The 23,485-nt window shown below is 39.3% G+C and overlaps 1 protein-coding gene across 1 annotated transcript in view; it reads right to left on the bottom strand.

Moving 5' to 3' along the window:
• Positions 1-23,485, bottom strand: part of LOC126176726 (histone demethylase UTY) — a 219,297-nt gene that overhangs the window by 58,096 nt on the left and 137,716 nt on the right. Inside the window, exons 2-12 of the mRNA XM_049923899.1 lie at positions 15,563-15,738; positions 15,339-15,467; positions 13,929-14,154; positions 13,749-13,849; positions 10,797-11,049; positions 5,460-5,610; positions 4,881-4,994; positions 4,451-4,612; positions 3,355-3,621; positions 2,937-3,137; positions 35-774 (exon numbers count right to left, since the gene is read on the bottom strand). Of these exons, the coding sequence (XP_049779856.1) occupies positions 35-774; positions 2,937-3,137; positions 3,355-3,621; positions 4,451-4,612; positions 4,881-4,994; positions 5,460-5,610; positions 10,797-11,049; positions 13,749-13,849; positions 13,929-14,154; positions 15,339-15,467; positions 15,563-15,656 (2,438 nt within the window). The 5' untranslated portion in view covers positions 15,657-15,738. The remainder of the gene's footprint in view (positions 1-34; positions 775-2,936; positions 3,138-3,354; positions 3,622-4,450; positions 4,613-4,880; positions 4,995-5,459; positions 5,611-10,796; positions 11,050-13,748; positions 13,850-13,928; positions 14,155-15,338; positions 15,468-15,562; positions 15,739-23,485) is intronic.

Below are 23,485 nucleotides of genomic sequence, written 5' to 3'. Positions count from 1 at the left end.
CATCATGCTGGAAATACACAACTAAGATACTTACTTGCATGCCTCTATCACAGACTTGGCATCCATATCTATGCTGTATTCTGTTTCAGGTTGGGGCTCACATAAGTTCGAAAATTCTAAAACTGCAGCTTCTACTTTCAAATCCTGCTGTAATACTGATGGAACACGATTGGTGTTCTGGGAAGTTTGTGAAGTACTTCTTGTCGTAATTAAGCTCTGAGATTCACTTTTCACAGTAGTGGATATTCCTTCTGTTTTTATCTCTTGTTTGGGTGAGCATGTTACAGTAGAAGCACTGGACGAAGGTGTTGGTGCCTGCTCAAGTTTTGGACTATTTGCAGTACTGACTGCTGGAGACATCGACTGTTTTACATTCACAGCTTCGCCAGCAGTAGATGCACCAGAGTTCATTATTACTGTAGAATTATTGCCACTGCTGTCATCTGGCAAATTTGAGGGAGAAAATGGTCCTGAGCTCAAAGTATTGGAGTTCTGTTGATTTGATGTTGATGTAATGGCAACTTGATTTGTTGATATAGGCTCTTCCACCTTCACATCTAAATCTTCACTACCTGACCCAAAATGTTTCAACAAATCTTCTGCTAGTGATGTTGCAATATCCTTCTGGGAAAGTAAAGCCTGTAGCTCTTGGTCACTCACAGCAAGTTCTTTGCTCGAAGGAGAATTTGATGTTGGGTAAGTATGGTGATAAGAACTTGACTCCAAAGTTGAATGAGCTGGCGGTGTTGCATGAGGTGTTGTAGTTGAAGATATCTGAAGAAGATAAAACCAGTAACATAAAAATCAGAAAAACATTTTAATAATGGAAGAAGCATAAAATTTCAAGGTTAAAAAGCCTCCCAATGCATTTTCTTCGTCAGGGAACTTTTCAGGCTGAATCACTTAACACAAAAGGTACCAACATGAAAAAATATGTACATATTTTTCATTTAAGTCTTTAACAAACAAAGAATTAAAATAATTACTGAAAATAAGGGAGGCAGCTTATGTTTGTGGAATACAAGAATAAACTGGCTCACAGTAGTGTGCTTTTATCGACTTAGCTGTCCCCCCTAAGCTTCCTTTCTGATGACTGCTCTCTGGAGTTAAAACAAAAATAGAAGCAAGTAACCAAACTGAGGGAGGATAAAGTGATACAAGACGTAAATGCCTGAACTGCAAAGCTGTTGGTTTCTCATTTAGATATGCAAGAGCCTACTTGTTTCTCATTTCTACAATCTGTGCCTTCAAGCATACTACTTGCCATTTTCATTCACTGACTTCCCTTCCATCCCCCCAAGAACATTGTCATTTTGTCATTTCAGGAATATCAGATGAATATGGAATTATTTCAGGAAATCCAGAATGAAATTTTCACTCTTTGGTGGAGTGTGCACAGTTTTTGAAACTTCTTGAGATTGAAAGTGTATTCCTGAATGTGACTCAAGAACGGAATCTTATCTTTAATGTGAAATGCTCTTACTAATTAAGCTGCCATGCTAAGTTTCCCTTCTGACAGTACCTCTTCTGTACTTTCCCAGATGCACAGTTCTTCCATGTACCTGCATATACTGGTGCACTACCTCTTGCATACCGTTTATCCATATGGGCTAGACCAGCAGTCCACATCATAGCATGTGCAAGGTACCATTTATTACAATAATGGTTGTCCAGTCAATATCTTAACATTTGGATGGGATATGGAATTGTAACAGTTATTGTAACAGTTCCAGACATATAATCTCCAGACATATTACTTTAATTATTTCAAAAGTGAATGAAGCCAAATGGTAAAAAAAAGTTGGTCCCCTTATAACTGGCTGAGTATGTCAGTTCAAAGGTTGAGTGAAGGCAAGGGTATACCAACCCCAAAAGCGCCATGCGTAATAAACCAATGTGGTGTTCAAATCAATCTTCGATTGTGGACAGCATTACTTTTAACATATTATGTTCAACAAGGTAACATATACCAATCTCATACACTGAGTTTGGGCAGTTAGAATATGCAGTCAGCCTGAATTAGACTCAGGGAAACATCAATGGCTTAACGACACAAAATTCATAGCCAAAAGGCAGGAAGAGTACATATATTTCATTAAAGAAAGCAAACATATCCTCTAATTCCTGCCTTTTGCATGTGACTTTTGTTTTTCTGTGTCCTAAAGTGGGACCAGTGACACTCCCTCCTGAGTATTTTTCTCCCCTATGCAACATTATACTGAGAGAAAGTTGTCATTGTTCGTCGTTCTCTGATAAATCGTTTTAATTAAAACTCAATTGTATAAAAGTATTCCTGTTCCTTGGAGATGAGAGCAACAAGTTTAGAAAATTTGAAACTTTAATGAATCACTCATATCTACTTGCATGTAGGGCAAAGTTCACTAAAATGTTATAATAACTTATGAGGGTATTCGATGTATAGCATATAAAAGATAATATGAAAGACATGCATATGATGAATCAATGTTTTCTGAATACACACTAATTAAATTCTATATACTGAAAACAAACTACATGACTGACTTCCTGAAAGTTGTAAACCAGCTATAGAAGTTTTATAATTCCATTAATTTGCTGCCATTGCATTGTCACATCATCAGTGTTAAATGGAGCATAAAGAAGGAAAGACGACTGGGGCTCTGCATCTTGTCAATAAAGACAGCATTGAAGACAGAGCAAAACCTTGAACGGCACAAGGATGCGAGGGAGGACTGCCATGCACTACTTGAATTAATCACCCTGGTATTCACATTAAGTGATTTAAGGAAAACATGAAAAATCTAAATCAAGATCATTGGATGGGAATTTTAACTTCACTCCTCCTGAAGGTGAGTCTAATGTCTTAACCACTGTAACACATCACTTGGTTAAATGAAGAATAGTTTGTGGGGTGCAGATGTGGCTAAGTATAAGTAAGAGCTGCAAGCTCATCTTACCTGTGTGAAGCCTGTAGAATTAGCCTGAGTACCATATGGATAATGCTGCAGTTGGGAGGAAGTTCTCTGTTGATATGATAACTGATGGTCCACTGTTGCACTTTTGTAGGGCATTCCAGGCGATTGCTGTGTGCTAGGTGTGGCAGCAGAATACCCAATACTAGCATCCGTAAAACCAGTCTGTGGTGCTACTGAACCCTGCTGTAAAAATAAAGTATTGTGGAACAGACAGTTCAAATTAAAATTTGTATAGGCCTAATGTATGAAGTGTTTCCGAGTACCAAAAAGAAAACTCAATTAAATGTGAAATGGTTAATATGTCAATTTTTTTCTTAAATAAAAAAGCAGGTTAAAATATCATGAATAAAAATAACTCGAAAAACTAATTTTATATGCATATGATTTCTGTCAAACTTACTGTTTGCTGTGGCATACTGTATGTTTTAATAACGGAACTCTGTTGGTATGGTGAATACTGTGCTGGCTGCTGTGGTTGCCTTGTAATTCCTGCAGGTCTTTGTGGCTGCTGCTGCTGTTGTTGTTGTTGTTGCTGCTGCTGCTGCTGCTGCTGCTGCTGCTGTTGTTGTTGTTGTTGTTGTTGTTGTTGCTGCTGCTGCTGTTGTTGTAGCTTCAGCTGATGCTGTTGCATTAATCGATACTGGTGTTGCAACTGCTGCAGCATACCCTAAATAAAGAGTCCTGGTTCGTTAACAACCTTTTTTTTTTTTTCTTTTTATATTAAATGCAACAGTCCAAGTCAAATGAAACTTTGACAGCCATATAATGAACAAACTATCAGAAGTATTAATTTTAAAATGCAATTTAATAGCACAACATTTTTCCCTGCAACACAGGTTTATAATAATGAGTGTTTTATCAAAACAAATCATTTCCAACCAATACGCTTATATCATAAGCGCACATCCAAAAAAAACTTTACAATTAGCATAAATGGGGCACTGTGTGATGCATAGCAAATAACTTCAAGAAATATTAAATGAAAGAGAACAACTCAAACTTTAAGCTCTTTAAACAGAATTATTTCACTGAAGCAAACTCAAATAATGTAATTGTACAAATACAATTAATAAATGTAGGTTGTGCAGCAATTTGTTGCCAGCATTTATTCAGAAATTTTTTTCCCTACTCTTCAGTAAATTGTAAAAATAGAGTCAACAGAAAATATAATTGACACTGGGGTCAGAAAAAAAGAGTGAATGTGTCACACAAACTTTTTTTAAAAGGTCAATTAACATTTCTAAACTATTTCATGATACACTTAGTTAAAAGTTGCAAAAGAAGGACTTGTACCATCTTTGGAACACTGTATGAATTTTAATTGCAGCACATAAGTGATAGCAGGAGGAGAGTCATATATAAGAATGAAGAGAATTAATGAAGAAAAAACAAAAAAAGGCTTATGCTAGTGTACACACAAGCATGAGTGCTAACACACATACACAGTCACAGAAAAATCAGTTGCATAAAGTCCATATTTTTCTGTGTCATATTACCTGTTGTTGTGGGTTAAGGTTTGCTATGTTCTGTTGCAAATACTGGAGCATGTGTAGCTGCTGTTGGTTCATAAATGTTGGTGGTGGCACTGCTCTCTGTTGGTTGGTTGCTGGTGCCACTCTTGCACCAGGAGGGCTATTTTCAACTACATCTCCCCCACTCTATGAAACAAAATAGATCAGTTAATGAATATATGTATAAACAGTAGATGTCTAGTTTCACTTATTCCCTTGCACATACAGCATGTCAGCTGGATATTTTAATCAAATAAAATGAAAGGAAGACAGGGCACAAGAAAATGTTTATATGAGTGATGTATGTGATAGCAAATTCAATTATCTATAATTTTTTTCCAGTTAGTGTATGTCAGTATAATTTATTTATTAAATATACTGCACAGAAAATAAAACATTTCAAAAGTATAATGACCTTGAATCTCTTCGTCCCAGCAGCATTTGTTTGCACTGGATAGGGTGGAGGAGGACCCTGGGGAGAGACTTGGTGATGGCCATTTATACCATTGTACTGAGGTTGTGGTCCTGGCTGTAAAGAAGAGAAATTTAAAATTTTCCATTTGGTATGGGCTGCACTACTACAAAATCAAAGTAAATTTTACAACAAATAGTTTAAAAATACATCAAATGTTACAAGGAAAAGAAAAAAGAAAAGATTAGGAGGAGGAGGAGGAGGAGGAGGAATTGGGAGCAAGACATTTATAATACCATGATATGTAGGCTGCTCACATCAAGAGCTTGTGGTTTTGCTGATGAAAATCAACATTCTGGGAACAAAGACCAGTTTACTGAACATTGAACTATACTGATATGCTGTTCTAGATTACTAAACAATTTACTTACCGTAATATATCTGAAACTCACGCTTATTTCAATTATTATAACCTCCACTTCTTAATTACTTCAGTCACTTCATATCACCAGCTTGCTTGTGTAAAAACTCATTTCATGTTCCCATACTTTGTAAACATAAGGGTGTTATAAACATATTAACCTGTGTGTATCCCTTCTGGAATGGTGTTCCTGGCCCCCTCTGCTGCGCAACAGCTTGGTTCTGTTGCTGCTGTTGTTGCTGTTGTCGTGATGACATTTCTGCAGATATGGGGAGGTTCCATGCCTCCTCTATTGATGGCAGTTGCCGACGTCTGAAATGACAAAAACAATAATAATATGGATACAGATTTCTCACCAAAATTGGAAGAAATTGTAGCTATTTAGTAAACCATATAGAACAGGCAAAACAATAAGCTTCAAGTCTCAAAAGAGGCATAAATCAAAATATTTCCCAGTATAACGTCAATAATCCTGGGAAAATGTAGCAGAAGGAATACGGGTAATGGCATTAACTGAACTATTCGATGAGATCATCAGGTTTATAACTGAGCTAATGTGAATAAAAAATTATCAGGATGTATGAGAAGACTGACACAAGATCTGGAACTAACAGGTTGGAGATTAATTTAATGGAAGGATTCCTGTGGATTCCTGTTTTCTGAAATGGAAATGAAATAAGGAAAATATGAGTTCTGAAAGGAGACTGCCCAATCTTTCCAAAAACTGAAGACATTCACATCTATGTTTCAAGGTAACCAAGGGAAATCTAAATCTGGGTGCTAGACAAAGTTTGAAGTTCCATTTCTTCTGAATACGTGCCCAGACAGAATCCTGCTCCTGCCAGATGTGATTTCAGTGTTTTACCATTGCCCCAGTTCACTTGGTCTGGGATGATTAGGAGTGTGGAGTATCTCAACATCATCAACCCAATTTGTTTCACTTGGATCTCTGTGCTCAACATACTTTCTTCCAGGATATGAAGGACTCATCTCTCTAACATTTCTGTATTAAATCTCATTCACTAACACCTCCACCATAATAGAAGACATCAATTTTTAAACAAAGAAAGTCCATTTTCCACAGTCACAATGTATGCTACAATTGCAGCAATGAACAGTTCTTAAACAGTTTGAAGATTTTCAGAGAAATCCACTGCCCTCCTGCCTGTCCCTGTGTCTACTCCTTGACTCTTCTGTGTTCTTCCCGCGTGACCTAAGACCACTAAGCCAGGCTGTAGTTTCATAAGAGGCACTGTCAAAGGGCTTGCTGGATGCAAATGTTCTAATGAAAAGTGTAGTTTTCATTGTGGAGCAACAATAGTTAACCACTTTTTTGTGTTTGTTACTGCTAGGGGAACCACTGTATGGACTGTACTCAAACCACACTTTTATATTACTTAACCTATCAGTATACCATGATAGGCACAACCATTACAGCAGTTCCACTTATTGCAGTACAATAACTGATACACATGTCACAGTACTGTAGATGCAACATACAACTCTTCTATAGCTCGCTGCTTTCTGCAATCGTTCTGCAGCCATATCGGAAGATGACACTAGTTGTACATTTGTGAAATTGAGCAATTAATTCAAGCTTACATGCATTTAGTCTGTGTTTCATGAACTCAGAGAGTGGCAACATGCCCAATGCCTACAAAGTAGAAGCCAAGAGAAGAAAGTGATTTCGATGATTTGAGTAATGGTACAGACTAGGACACTGCAAAGTGATACAACATCAAGTGATGAAAACTGTAGCATTTTGGACAATAGGGAAACTAAAAGGATGCAACACAGAGTGTTGATCAAGAAATATGTGCTGGGATGACAATAAAGTGTGCTGCAGACTGTTCAAAGGCAACTCATTCGGAATGGGTCAACGTAGCTGATTACCCTAAAACTAGTTATTTTCACTGTGACATCCAAAACTGAAGCAAAGGTTCTGTCACATCAGGGATAAAATCCAATAGAACTTCAAGTCATAAATGAATTTCCAACAACACAGTTTTTGTTGAGTGCACTTTAAGAGAAACAAACCCTTATGCAGCAGAAACACTAGCTACCAATTGAAGCAGAGGCAACACATGCTGGTCTCCTGTAACAGCTGATGAACTGAAGATACCTCGCTCACTAGATCATCATGTCTTAGACGCAAGAACATTCTAGACAAGATAATTGGTCAAAAAGAAAAATAACTGAGACTCCAATATTTGCTGAAACAAAGTTGCTGACAAGATTCAAGGTTTCCTCCAGGTATTTGCACTTTGTCATGTTGTGTTTCTGGTGAGTAGGTGATAAACTGAGAAAGGCAGACCAGTCATTTCACAACTGCTTAACACATTTGAGTGTAACTGCCTGGCAAGAAAGTTAGCACCAATGAAAGCCTGATGAAGTTTAGGGGCAGACATTTATACATTCAACATATTCCACCACAGAGAGGCAGATCTGGTATAAAGGTATACAAAGTACACTCTTCAGAGAATGGGCATTGTTATAATCTGAAGACATAATCTGGAAAAAAGGGAGACAACGGTGATGTAGCTGTCAACCATTCAGCAAAAGAAAAGACTGTGCTTGAATTGTGCAAAACTCTATTTGGGAAGTGGATATCTATTTACATGGGCAACTGGTACAGCTCTACTAGTGTGTTCAGGGAATTGCTAGGCAGGAGAACTCATGTTGCTAGGATTTTAACACCAACAAGGAAAAATATGCTTCCCCATGTCCAGTGAAACTAAGCTGAGCAAGGGACAACTAACATTCACTTCATCAAACAATATTCTTACAGTGAAATGGACAGGCAGGAAAAATGTTAACCTCCTGTCAATGCTTCTTGATACGCCACAGTGTGTAGATCTACCCCAAATATGGAAAAAAAAACAAAGCTAAAACCTAACTTTTTATAAATTACAACCAAGAAATGACTAGAGTTGACATATGTATCAACTTATGAGAAACTATGTCAAGAGGTATTAGAAGACTTAGCAATACTAAATGTAGGCATAATATACCACATACTGAATCCAGCATCCAAGAGGATGGTATCAACAATGTTCTGATTCAATGTGGCAGAGCACTTCTTAAAGAATGTAACTCTCCCTGTCTATACTTTTAAGGGACGAAGAAGCAAAGCAGAAAATCCGCTAAGGCTTCAAGTCAGAAGCTGGGAACATTTTCCACCAAAAATAATGTGGACTCAAAGAAAACTGCTCCCTCTAGAAGGTACTAAGTTTGTTATGACTGAGAGATCGTGGGGGAAACCTCTTTTGAATGTAAGATATGTGAAATTGCTCTTCGCAAATATTTATGACAATTAAAAAAACGGTTCACTTGTAACCATTAACTTTGGAACTGTATGTAAATAAACACATCAGAAGTCCTTAAAATAATTGTAATTCTTTATGTTTTGTAAATGATCATGCATATGTGAAAAACAAAAATATGTAGCAAAAATAATAATTTTCTTATAACAACTTTATCATATGCAAATGGGTTAGCTGACAAAAAACCAACTTTGTGACCTATTGTGAACACTGATAACATTAAAAAGTTGAATTAGAGTAATAAGAAAAGTCAAAGAAGACATTTGTAAGCTGACAAACACAAAATAACTGTTGGTACTGAATGAAGATTTAAGTGTAGAGTAGTTCCACATAAGAATACAAAACAAAATCGCTACAATATGGAATTACTGCAGTTACATCTTTATAAGTATGAGGCTGTCAAAAGAAATGTGGACAGCAATGAGTAACAACATGTCAGTACACAGTGGCTGTAAAGAAAGTGACACACAGGATATCTGGATAAGTCAAACGCAATCACCACAACCAAACCCCCACACACTAAGTACACAATACAATTTGTTTCTTGCATCCTGTGGTAACATTATGCTCAGTATTACAGAAAGCAGACCAACAGCAGTTTTCATTGAGGCAATTTTAATCTCCTTATCTAATTTAACCATTGACTGCACATAAGGCAAATATCAGATAACGAGAACATCATAACTACTGTTCTACAAACTTTATCAAACAAATAGTGCAGGCAAATGTAATACGCAGAAGCACCAAAGAAACTTGTATAGGCATGTGTATTCAAATACAGACATATGTAAACAGGCAGAATACGGTGCTGCGGTCGGCAACGCCTGTATAAAACAACAAGAGTCTGGGGCAGTTGTTAGATCCATTACTGCTGCTACAATGGCAGATTATCACGATTTAAGTGAGTTTGAACATGTTGTTACAGTCAGCGCAGATGCGATGGGATACAGCGTCTCCGAGGTAGCGATGAAGTAAGGATTTGCCCGTACGATCATTTCAGAGTGTATCGTGAATCTGAGAAAATATCAAATCTCTGACACTGCTACAGCCAGAAAGATATCCTGCAAGAACGGACCACTGGTGACAGAAGAGAATTGTTCAGTGTGACAGAAGTGCAACCCTTCTGCAAATTGCTGCAGATTTCAATGCTGTGCCATCAACAAGTGTCGGCGTGTGAACCATTCAACGAAACATCATTGGCATGGGCTTTCGGAGCTGAAGGACCATTTGTGTACCCTTGATGAATGCACAACACAAAGCTTTATGCCTCGCCTTGGCCTGTCAACACCGACATTGGACTATTGATGACTGAAAACATGTTGGTTGGTTGGACGTTTCTCGTTTCAAATTGTATCGAGCAGATGAATGTGTACGGGCTCGGAGACAACCTGACGAATACATGGACCCTGCATGTCAGGAGGGTACTGTTCAAGTTGGTGGAGGCTCTGTAATGGTGTGGGGTGTGTGTAGTTGGAGTGATATGGGACCCCTGATACCTCTAGATATGGCTCTGACAGGTAAGCATCTTGTTTGATCACCTGCATCCATTTATGTCCATTGCACATTCTGATGGACTCAGGCAATTATAGCAGGACAATGTGACACCCCACACATCCAGAATTGCTACATAGTGGCTACAGGGACACTCTTCCGAGTTTAAAAACTTCTGCTGGTCACCAAACTTCCCAGACATAAACATTACTGAGCACATCTGGGATGCTTTGCAACATGCTGTTCAGAAGAGATCTCCACCCCCTCATACTCATAAGGATTTATGGACAGCCCTGCAGGATTCATGGTGTCAGTTCCCTCCAGCACTACTTCAGATATTAGTCGAGTCCATGCCACGTTGTATTGTGGCACTTCTGCGTAGCTGCGGGAACCTAAACAATGTTAGACAGTGTAACAGTTTGTCTGGCTCTTCAGTGTAATAAACCACACATTTATCTACTTACACTGATGAAAAGTTGATTAAATTTGTGTACAACAATGAGTGGAAACAAAATGTACTGGAAATTAAACACATCCATATATTCTGAATAGACTTTGAGGAAGACTTCTGAAGTGACCACTGCATTTAAACTATCTTACATGCACACATTTAGAGAGAGCATTAAAAGTACTTTGTAATGGCTTCTATGAGACAACAAATTATTTCTCGAGGGAATTGCTTACTTGCTGGTAATGCTGGGCATTGGTGCGCTTGCTAAGTGACTCTGCAGGAACTTTATTCTTTGGCTCAGGTTGGGATTCATACCCCCTGGAGCTCTGCTTGGTGACGTTGTTAGTGATGCTAAGTTATTATTAATGGTACTAGATGTATTGTTTGGACTTATTGGGCTCCCAGTATTTCCACCAGAACCTCTTGTTGCATTCACATAACAAGCAAAAGCATCACTGGGCTGATTACAGCTTTCATACAAAATACCTGAAAGAAGTTTGATGGTTTAATACACTCAGCATATTTAGTAAAGAAAAGGAAGTCGTAGGTAAAACATGACACACAATACCAAAAACACACACAATTAATACAATGTGGCAAAAGTGGAATACAAACTTCTATGATTAGGGCTAAGTTCTACGGAGTACAGAGATACAAAGGGATTTTTCCCTTGCAGAAATATACAAAAGCACAAGCAGAAAGGTTCAGAGAACATAATACACACAAACTGAAACATGGAGTTTGCGTTTAAGCCCACACTCGTAGTGATGAGGCAACAAAACAGTGCAATTAGCACAACAACACACACGGAATTTAGCACTCAGAACAAGCAATAAATGTGTGTGTTTTACATGTTCTCTTATTCTGCCTTGTCTTTTTTCCCCCACCACAGAAAATGATACCTTTAAAAACTTAAGGTTTGATATCTTCTTCTCACAATTTCTTTCCAATTATGTTACTGTTATTTCTTGTTCATAAAACTGTAAACAGGCTCACTGTGTCCAATGCAGTAATGGTTTTATTCATACTAATATCTTACAGAAATTTTGAGATGTGGTACAATAGAACTTCATTATTTACCAGTAAAAAAGTTGAATTTGCTCTTTTAAAATGTGCAAAAAAGCATTAAATAACATTTCAAGAAGTCCTAATTTCAAAAACAACTCCCAGAAGGTCACAGTACCAGGACTTATATTTTTACAAATCAAGCTATATTAAAAAAATTGCACAAGGTTACTTGCACTCTCATATTGTTTGCTCCTACAGGAAAGATTGCTTTACCCTGGAAAATGTCTTACAAACTGTTTCCCTTTGTGTTTTGATGACAGCTCTGTTTAAATCATGATGAAACAAAGATAATTTCTATAAACAAGAGAAAGAACCTGACTGATTCAGACTACAGCAGCAGTAGTAAACTTCTAGAGCCTGTTTCACCACATAAATATCTAGGAGTAACATACGAGATGACGTCAAACAGAACAGACATGAAATCTGTAATACAGAAGGTAATTGGATGATAGACTATTTGGGAAGGTTCTGAAAAAATACTGTTAATGGTATCAGTTACAAGACAAAATTGCAACAAAACCTTGAGTACTGCCCTAGTGATTAGGAGTTATTCTCAAGTATAATTAACAGCTGATACATAAGCAGTCAGAGACACAATGGAATGATCCTGATAGGTCACTATAACTCAGAGAAAAGTATAAGGGAGATGCCCACAAAATGTAAAGGAAATAATGGGAAGAAAAAGTGATGTTATTGCAAAATTCTGGTGGTAAATTTAGATAATGTAGTAATCCCACTGCTTCCTTCATATATGTCATGGACTAATGATGAGAATAAGACAAAAATATGTAAAATGTATCTGGGAACAAACATGCACTTACAATAGCTGTTCTGTTGCCCCCATACATGAACTAAATACTATACAGAACGGTAAAAAAAGTAGTCTCTGACATTTTCTGAACAATGATTTGCAGAGTAGATATATAGAGACAGATAGTATATATGCTCCTGATCATTTTCCTATGTGCTGCCCACCTGATCACAGATGCAGCAGCTCACTCTTCAAGAGAGGTGGGAAATGAGAAGTGAAGGAAATAAATATCAATAGCTAGAGAAGAAAAGGACTGCAAAAAGATAGGAACAGGGCATTTTCATGCTCACACTGACACCGAGTGGGGGTGGGGGCAGCATAAGAAGTACATTATGAAGCAGGAGACATGGAGTCTCCTTTCTCACTCTGACCACCCTGTATGCTCCACAATATCTAGTATCTCTGCTCCCACACAAAATATGTCTGCTCTAGTTGATCAACATCTCTAACTCTGAGTAAACAGCCTCATTAACACTTATTATTCATCAGATTTGCACTCTCCTGAACCACGTAATGTACAATAAGGAGCATTTCAAAGCTTTCCTTTACTTTTCTTTGTGCTCATATTATTTTCACCCTTTCAGAGTAGGTTCTTTTCCACTCTTTGGTGTTCATGGGATTTTCTGCCATGCCGACCATCCAGTCATTACCATTTTAGATGAATTTTTAGTGGAACTCTATCTGTGGACTCAAGGCAATTTATAACCTTTCTTAAAAAAAAAATGCAAAGTTCTCTGCAGTTATCTTGGTTTTTAAGCCAATGTCTTTTATATACCACTGCCACCCCCTGGGAATGTATCTGGAAATATATGTTTTGATGTACTCCCCCTATGGTAGTAAAACTTGCTATGACATTTGCATTAAAAATGAGCTTTACAGCTCACCGCATTGATATACACTTGACAATACAGGTCTTTTATCTGGCCCGATAGACAAAAATATTTTACACAAAAGAAAATATCAAAACAAGAAAAGCTGACTACATGATAAGTATTGGCTGTTTGTTCATAATTTCACTGGGGAATATAAATTGTTGAAGGTTGTACGAGCCTTGTACTTGGAAATTAGATAATTTATGATACACAGGTCACATACAGTCTTAACAGATGAGTTGTTTCATAAATGGCTATCTGGAATTCTTTTCTTATGGCCTGTTTGTGATACAACAGCCCACATTAGTGCAGCAGCCATTTCCCATAAAATAACAGCAGTATTCACAGGCACAGCTGTAAAGCCTTGCAGTGAAGTACAGGAATACAACTAGTTAATAAATATAGAAGAAGGAAAGGAAACAAATTCTGCATACCAAGGTTAGTCCATGCTGCTGTGTGGCTTTTATCAAGCTGGACTGCACAGATGTATGCCTGTAAGGCATCCATAGGCTGATTTTGCTGCTGGTAAAGGACACTGAAATAGAACAAACATGTTTAGGATGCTATCAAAAAAACTCTACACCATAAACAAAATATTTTTCAGGTATCGATACCCTATTGAACACCAGGTGTCTGCATTGCCTTCAGATTTTTCAACAGAATTACGGTATGCAATAAATGCATCATGTACTTTCCCAATGCTAGCAAAACAGCGTCCCAGAAGATAGAGGGATTGTCCTGATTTAGGATCAGCTTCAATTGACTTCTGTAGGCAGTGTATAGCTAAACTTTCACGGTGATTCTTATCTCCCAAGGAGTCAACACAATGATACATCCAACCTGAAAATGAACATAATTAACATAAATTATTTTGCCAGGCCTGTCAGATAATGAGAATGACATATCATTCCAGCATATTATAAAATAGCAGTCAATGATGTGATATTATTCATTGAAGGTCAGCATTCAAAGTGTATTCCACAAGAAACATAACTTTTATGCTTTTATATACTTGATTATTTGATTGATCACACATGTTCAGAATTATGATGGGAAAAGAAAGTAGATTATCTCAATGACTTTATTATTTATGGATAAACTGGTCAGTTGGAGAAGTATGGGAGAAGTTCATGAGCTGCCAATTTCTTAGATAATTAATTAAATTTATCCTTTGCTCCACCCATAATGGGGCTTCACCTGAGTATACTGAAAACAATTTTTTAAAAAACTGGTAGCAATTAATGTTAAACAAATGTGGTTTGTCACAAATGCAACTGAAGCTGCTTAATGGTATCAAGAGTGAAATAAACTGATCAAATATTAAATTTAATCAGTGATTTTCAAAGACATAATGACCTATCCCTCAAACCAATGGTAGTAAGTTACTAGAAATGGAATTTTATAGCTATTTTGAAGTGTTGAATAACTGTCTCCACATGAAACATTCAATGGTTGAGTGGGTCAGTCTACTACATTTTTTTGAATTCTTAATCAATTGTTCTGGATTTTAGTGACACACAACTCAGGATGTTAGCTGTTACCGACTCCCAGTGTAAAAAAAACCTATATCTATATTATGAGAAGTTTCTTGATGGCACATTGACCAATAACAACAACATAAAAAGTAAGTTGCATGAATGATTTATCATGTTTTTAAATCTTTATTTTCTAACCAAGTCATGTTCATATGTTTATGCTGTCTAATTTACTTAATTTTGTTTACATATAGCTTAAAGCTAGCAACAGAATGCATCCTCTCTTTATAAAACTAGTCATACTGATATGAGGTTTTATTAAAGGCAAGTAAAAACCTTATACATTACTCAGAAAGATTTTTTTTTCAATCTGGTGATGTGGAAGTTTCTTTACTACATTATTTTAGATTGTTCTTCATTCATGTTACACTATGGAATGGTTATTTCTGGTTCTCAACATCCGTTTGTGTATAGGGATACAAAACACAAAACAATGCTTCACAACATCAATGAATGACAGTATTATGAGAATGAAAATTATATTGTTACCTAATTGTCTGCATATGTCAGCTTTCAAGTGAGTTGGTAAATCTTTTTCGCGAAGCAGCTGCTCGTAGTTTTCTTTAGCACTTTTGTACTTTCCTTGAACTTCATACAAATGTGCAATATGAAAACGAACTGTAGAAAAAGAAAGAGGGGTTTACAGATTTGATTTTAATCAAACACAATTTGCACTTATTTTGAAGTTACATTTACTGTTTCATTGCACTTACTTTCTAACTTGGAGAATGTACAAGGGCTGGCGTCTATCAGAGCTAACTGTAAATGTTTTAAGGCAGATTCCCAGTCATTGTTCACTTTGAACATCAACCCCAAACGGAGGTGGACTTCATTGGCGCGGGAGAAGCCTGGGTCGACGTAAAGAACTTGTCGGAAGGCTTTGACGGCCCTGAAACAAAACACACGGCGCTCATAAAAAAAATGAATGGGAGTCCTGCAAGTGAGTCATGTATGGCCTCACGCCGCTGGTCGGGAAGGGGGAGGTGAGAGGAGACTGGATGCGTAACACTTTCTGCTATGAATGAAAAGCTCATGGCGGTTTCCCTTTTGGCGTCCTAGGAAAATCCAACATCCTGTTTGGACACTCGTAGGTGGTCTACCGGGGAGCTTTTTTTTGTTCAATACCCGGATATCTACGTAATGAAAACATGCAAAGTGGAACGTAATAACAGTGCCTATCAATAGATATAACGACTCTAAAACGTTGTGGTCTTTGCAAAGAAATTTGCTGCACAGATGACATTATTACAACAAGTGTCTCCGTCATTTATCTTGCAGGTTCCAATCATATGCTGCTACTGACTAGCACAACACGGCAAAGTGCCATAACCCGATTTCCCAGAAACTTCACTCATTGGAAGAGGAGTCAAAATAAGCGAACACGTGTCTCGGCTTATCCGTAGATACTCTACCGTATCTGAGAAACCGACTGACAAAGTTTTCGACCTAATTTAGATGCCTTTTTAGCGCACGTTAATCTCAGCCGACATAGTGGCACAGTGACTAGTGTCGCGGCCTCTTACTTTAGCGTCCTGTGTTCGAAAGCCGATTATTGTTTTTATTTATTTTATTTTTCATTGCTCTACTCATGTCTGTAGAAGGTTTCTACCCGAATGTTTGTTATCAAGTCAAGGGATACAAGGGCGTCATATACATTGTAAAATTACAACTGTATTTCACAACAAGTGTCATATATTTATTACGTAATATATGTGTGTATGATATACTGGAGACTGCACTCTTTTTAAATTCTCATATTCTTATATTTCATTCATATATCAATTCTTATATAATTCTGTTATTTTATTCTTATGTTTATTCTACAGGAAGATTTGGTGCATTCTCAGGGATGATACCGACCGTAGAAACATTCGAAACATAGAAATTCCGAAAACGACGAACATCGTGCAAAGGCAGGTTTGCCACAGTCATTTTTCTTCGTACAATTCTTACTCGGGAAAGGAACGTCATTAACACTGCTGAAGACTTTACGCATTGGTAATAATCTCGCGCCAATTTATCACTTTACCGAAAACTGACGATTGCGATTGATTATGAATCAAGATATATTACAGTAATTTCACGGAACATAACTTCCAATCATTTTCTCATTCATTTATTGTTTTTTTCCTTTTTGTTATAATTCTTTCACCCGACTTAACAATTTATAGACGAATAAGGACAACACTATTTCAATATACACTGGAAAACAGTTGTGGAATAATCTTCTACGAATATGGGTAGACGAACGAAAAATAAAAATAATAGGGTTTCGAACACGGGGCGCAAAAGCGTGAAGTAGCGACGCTAACCAACGCGCCACCGCCTCGGTTGAATCTTCCTCACGCGAGGGGCATATGAAGTACCTTGAAAACTTCGGTCGTTGTTTTCTCAGAAACGGTCGAATATCTACAGTTAAGCCGACAGGCGTGCTCGTTTGTTTTGACCCGTCCTCCAACGAGCGAGGTTTCTGGGAAATCGGATTATGGCACTTGCTGTGTTCTTCTTGTGAGTCAAGATCCGCATAATCTGATGGAAAACATATCGCAAATACATTCTCAAGTGACACTGGACGAAGCTTGTCTCGTTACAGAGGGCATACATTAATTGTACTTCCAATAAAATTTGCTACAGATATTTATATTGCAGGCGTGGTTCAAATGGCTCTGAGCACTATGGGATTTAACTTCTGAGGTCATCAGTCCCCTAGAACTTAGAACTACTTAAACCTAACTAGCCTAAGGACATCACACACATCCATGCCCGAGGCAGGATTCGAACCTGCGACCGTAGCGGTCACGCGGTTCCAGACTGAAGCGCCTAGAACCACACGGCCACACCGGCCGGCATTGTAGCATATTACAAAAGTGTTGACGCCCTATGTGGCCGTTTGTTGACGTATTGTCTGCGGGTTCTGTCTCGGTACCTTCCACTGACGTTTGTTTAATGATTTTCGTGACGTTTCGCCAGCACGACTAAGACGGTATCGAAAATTCGCCCTGCATTGCTGGTGGCGGAAAGTCCGCAAGGGAGGGTGAATCTGCCACAACGCCAGTCAGTCGTGCTGGCGAAACATCACAGTAATCACTAAACAAACATCGGCCGAACATCGAGAGACAAAACATAGCAGACAATACGTCGATGTAAAGTACCGTCGACAATGCGGTCATTATAGATGGAGCACTTGTTCCTGTGATACACTTACTTGTGTCTGCTAAAGTAATTAGCTGAAACCACAATAACCCTAATAAGGAAGACAGGACCGGAATCTGGTTGGGACACTTTCTCCCCTAACGGAGAAAAGTCGTCGCTAACATCACTGTGAACTACTGTTGTAGCGACGCACAATTAATTCGTCGCTAAGCTTCTAGAACGAGTTACTTCTCCATCTCTACTGAACGACTCCTATAGACTATCTCTGCGATAATTTATGATTTTCGGCTTCTAAAGAACCTTACAAAATTTTAACGTTGACTTTAAACATCAGCACCCCGCATAACAATAATAACGGTGACCACAATTCATCTGCGACACTAACAAGCAGTTAACTGATAAGACTTCACTCCAAGTAGCTACAAACAACACAACGAACATTCATCATCAGCGCAACGGACTTCATTTACAGATCTAACTAGGCTGATACAGAATTTGATATCTACGTTATCTTTCTAAGTATTACTGTTATCCAAAAGCGACAAAGTGACTATCCTTAATTGCCTCACAAAAAGGCGTAGCGTTTGCCATCGCGGGTTCACGGATTCCAGTGAGTCATCACGAATGTCACCAACTGTCAGCTGCAACGATGTGATAACCGTCCCGCACCCAAAATAAACGTAATAAGAAGCTTGCACAGCTGCACGTCAAGGCAAGTAACTCGCTCAGTTATAGGCGACGTGACAACGATGAGCCGCCGCCGCCTTCAGACATTAGTCGAGTCCATGTCACGTAGTGATTGCGGGGCTCTACGCGATATTAGGCAGGAGTACCAGTTTACAAAATTGTTAAGGCTTTCGTAGCCACTTGTTGACAAACTGCCTATTGGCTTCTGTCTCGGGTTCTTCGGCCGACGTTCATGTAATGATTTTTCTGACGTTTCACCAGCACGAGCACGTCAGAAAAATCATTAGATGAACGTCGGCCGAAGAACCCGAGACAGAAGCCAATAGGCAGTTTGTCAGTACCAGTTTCTTTGGCACGTCAGTGTGCCCGCGCCAACAAAGCTGACACTCGGCGCGATGGCTGATGGGAGCAACAGCAAACGCATTTCGCATTTACTGCCAATCATCCAGCACGCCGAGTGTCAACTTTGTTTGTGCGTTTAATAAATGGTTCAAATGGCTCTGAGCACTATGGGACGTAACTTTTGAGGTCATCAGTCCCCTAGAACTTAGAACTACTTAAACCTAACTAACCTAAGGACATCACACAAATCCATCCCCGAGGCAGGATTCGAACCTGCGACCGTAGTGGTCACGCGGATCCAGACTGTAGCGCCTAGAACCGCTCAGCCACCCCGGCCGGCGCGTTTAATACGTTGAAAGTCTATCGTGATCTATTGTTGTTCACCAATCAACAGCAAACGGCAAAACTGTTAGCTCTAACAGAAACATATTGCACGAACGGGCAGGTCTGAATACGCGTTTAAACACGCTATAACTTTTTCACTTCTTTCTCGCGAACCGCGCCATCAGAACTACGCCCATCTTCAGAATATTACCCATTTCCACTACCATACTTGTTGTGCAGTATTATGATGATATAAGGATGGAAGGTAGAGGGTGAAACCCGGTGCCAGTACATAACCAGATCCTCGGGAATAGTACCAAGGCGCCCGGTAAGCTTAACGTACCCGTCCGACGGACGGCTAACCATCAACAGTGTCACATGCCCTCACTGCAGAGGGGTTGGTATTTAAACCATGACAATGGCGCAAAGTTTGGTGATCAGGAACTTTACGTCACCACCTCTCTTCCCCCCCCCCCTTTCCGGCCAAATACTGGCAATGAAAATTCACCACCAGGATTCGAACAGGCTTACCCCGGGGTCGAGCGCCACGCGACCTCAGCCACGGAAATCACTCTATTTGTTAGTTAATAAACTTTCACGAATGCCTTACACATGATGTGTTACATTCTTACTACCGTTGTAACCGTGCGGTAAACTTTCTTAACGGCCGAAAAGCATTGCAAAACGTTTACAGGCAGGCTGTTTAAACGTCACTACCCTGTGATGGAGGAGGTGGTGCTGGTAAGTTCCTATGGGACCAAACTGGTGAGGTTATCGGTCCGTAGACTTACACACAACTTAATCTAACTTATGCTAAGAACAACACACACACACACACACACACACACACACACACACACACACACACACACACACACACACACACACACACACACGCCCGACGGAGGACTCGAACCTCCGACGGGGGGAGCCGCGCGAACCGTGGCAAGGTGCCCTATACCGCGTGGCTGCTGAATGAAGGTCATAACATATTCCTGTATAATGTGTTAGGTATTACTGAAGTTCGAAAACTTAGCAAGACAGGTGTAAAATACACAGACAGAATTTCAAAATTGCTGGTCGAACAGTCCTGTATCTATCTGCACACAGGTTCACTGGTTGGGACCTTGGAACGGACTTCAAATCCTCGCCTAGGCACACACATTTGAGTCGTTCGCGGTTTCTGTAATTCACTGCAGGTGATTTCTTTAAATTAAAAACAAAAGAATGTTTTCGTAAGTCATCCTCGTACAACTTACTTGTCTTGTGCAATGAATCAAAAGAGATCGATAACAATGGTGTGCTAAACTACAGCCAACCTAACAGGTTTATCGAATTGTTTAGATGGCATCAAGAGAGAGAGGAAACCTGCCTGTAAGTTGGTTCCGAGCTCTCCTACTATCTATAAGCAGCTACGCAATCATTGAAAAAATATTTTTATTATAACCAAGGAAACATGTACAGTATCTGTGCACACTATTGGTAAGTGTGTATCGTGAGAGATGAACGATACCATCCGACTTTATTTTTTAAAATATGCAGAAGACGTATGGTACTGACTAAGATCGAGTTTATGAAAGGAAAACATGTGATCGACGCTGCACGTTGAGCTCCGTGAAGAAAGGAATCCAGGGCCAGAACTTGAACCTGAAATTGAACCGGTATTTCAGACCAACCACTTTCATTCGAATTTCTGCATGTCGTCGTCACTGTCATGCAACTAGACCCCTAACAACCTGTCGTCTTTTAGATATTAATGTCCTTAATCTAGATATTATAGCGTTTTCATACCAGTGGCAGAACTCACCCTAAGAACTCCACAAGAAACTTCGCAAGAGGTACCAGCGCAGTCCGACTGCTCCCGCGCAACGCTGACACGGTACTGTGACGAAGCTCTGCGTCGGCGTCTGACGCACACACTTGTGACGCCGGGTGTGGGTACTTCCCTGACGGACTGGACGCTGTGACGCGTGCTAGCTAACTCGGGAAGTGCAGTGCGCGGGAGTTGGGCCGCGACTGCCGGAAGGAGCTGCGTGCTGCTCTCGACCTGTTGCGGAAGCAGCTGCCGGCCGTCGGTGCAGAGACGCGGTCTTCTCGTCTCGCAGGTGGATGGTGATACCGATGCAGGTGGCGGGTGGTGGGCAGCTGCGCCCACCCGGACACGTGCGACGCCCGCCATACGCACACCTGCCGGACGTGCACAGCACAGCTCCTTACCCGAAGCGCCTCTGGCGCCCGTTTGTAAACGTCTAAGGCACTTTTTTTCCCTCCTCCGCAACTAGATCTTGGCCCAGAGTTTGAACTATACAACCATCTGCAAATTCCATTTAACAATCCCATGCCCCTACCTTCAATTTTTTCGCACTGGGGCCATTTCCAGGAGAGGTATAGTTTGGTTTCCAAGCAAGTTACATTATTCTTGCCCCTATGTTGTTCGTTCTTCTGATGTGAGCTTTTTGTCCTTTCCTTTGTCCTTGGCTGTGACAGGCTTAGCTTCATCTTTAGATAGTCTCGTTCACGATTTTCTGGTTAAAAATGTCCCATCCATCAAATCTTGTCCTTACATACCCATTCTTCGTACCATTTAGGTTTGCTGTGATCTCCTAAATTAGTGTCAGATTTTTTCTGTCTTTCGTGCGGAGTATGTGGTCTAAGGATATTCTTCTTTTCCTTGTGATATGTTGTCCATCTCCACCGTATTGTGCTCTTTTATCATTTACCACGTTGCTACCGTTCTCCCAGTCGTTCATTCGAGCTTTTAAACACACATACATCAACAGATACATCACCAGATTCATAAAAAGGAACTATCTTCTCACTGGAGCAACAATGGACATACGTAAGTTAGTAAATTAAAGTTTCGAAATTAGTATTCCAATGACGAAAAGCACGCTTTTCAATTATAGCTCCAATTTTAGGCAAGACACCAATAATCGTTACCGTTTATAATTCTTGTAATGAAATAAAAATGAAGAATATCTAAGAGTTGTCTCACTGGAAAGAGAATTATAAACGAATTGTAAAACTTAAAATGCTCCAGTCATTCAAACGATATAAGTTTACTGGAATTATTTCCAAAGAATAGGATCATGTTACTGCTGAGAGATTTGTGATGTGATAGTAGCAGAAAGCAAACAACTGGATTGTCTAGCTAGTACAAGGAACTCATCTGTACTATACAGATAATTTTTTTTAAAAAACTACTTTTGTTCAGCTAGCAGATTCTGCAGTTTTGATAAAGAATACGTAATGATATTCAGCCCAGATGTTTAAAGATCCTCTGTCAATTACATTCAATATTTTTTTCACCTCATTTATGCAAATAAACATCATTTGCAGTTTTGACGCTTGAACGGTTTTATTATTAATAAAAAAGTACAAAGCAGTCGAAAAGTATTCAAAGAAAACATTTATACGCACCATAGTGCTATGCGCAATCTTCAGGAAATGTTGCAAGAAGTATTCTGTACTACAAATACCGCTTTAGTGAAAATACGTTTCTTAAAAAAATTACCACAGCTGTGTGGATCAATTTGCTAAGAGACTAGAAACAGTTGCCTCTGTGGTTGTTCAGGCAGATCGATTTTCTTGTGGTTCTTACCTTAACTATAGTCGTGAGACCAGTGGACCCATGTTCGTGTGTAAAAGACTTAGCGGGAACCACAGCACCCCCTTCCCTTGTCTCATAGGCACCTTCCAGCAGTACGGACTACCACTATTTACATATGATTTATTTCTGTTATTTCTTCAGATTTACTGTTTTATTTCAGGTATTTGTAATGGAAAATCTAAATAGTTGCTGGAAATCGATACGACATATTACATAAATGATTGAAGAATGAATTACGCAGCCATGAAGACGAAATTAGTGAAAATTCAACACAAAAATGGTGCAAATGGCTCTGAGCACTATGGGACTTAACTTCTGAGGTCATCAGTCCCCTAGAAGTTAGAACTACTTAAACCTAACTAACCTAAGGACATCACACACATCCATGCCCGAGGCAGGATTCGAACCTGCGACCGTAGCGGTCGCGCGGTTCCAGACTGTAGCGCCTAGAACCTCTCGGCCACTCCAGCCGGCGAAAATTCAACACCTCGGCGCAATTTACCCCGAATTTTCTTACAGC

The sequence above is a fragment of the Schistocerca cancellata genome, chromosome 1 (genome assembly GCF_023864275.1).
Source record: "Schistocerca cancellata isolate TAMUIC-IGC-003103 chromosome 1, iqSchCanc2.1, whole genome shotgun sequence".
Lineage (NCBI taxonomy): Eukaryota > Metazoa > Arthropoda > Insecta > Orthoptera > Acrididae > Schistocerca > Schistocerca cancellata.
This window is presented reverse-complemented; position numbering and strand designations above follow the sequence as displayed.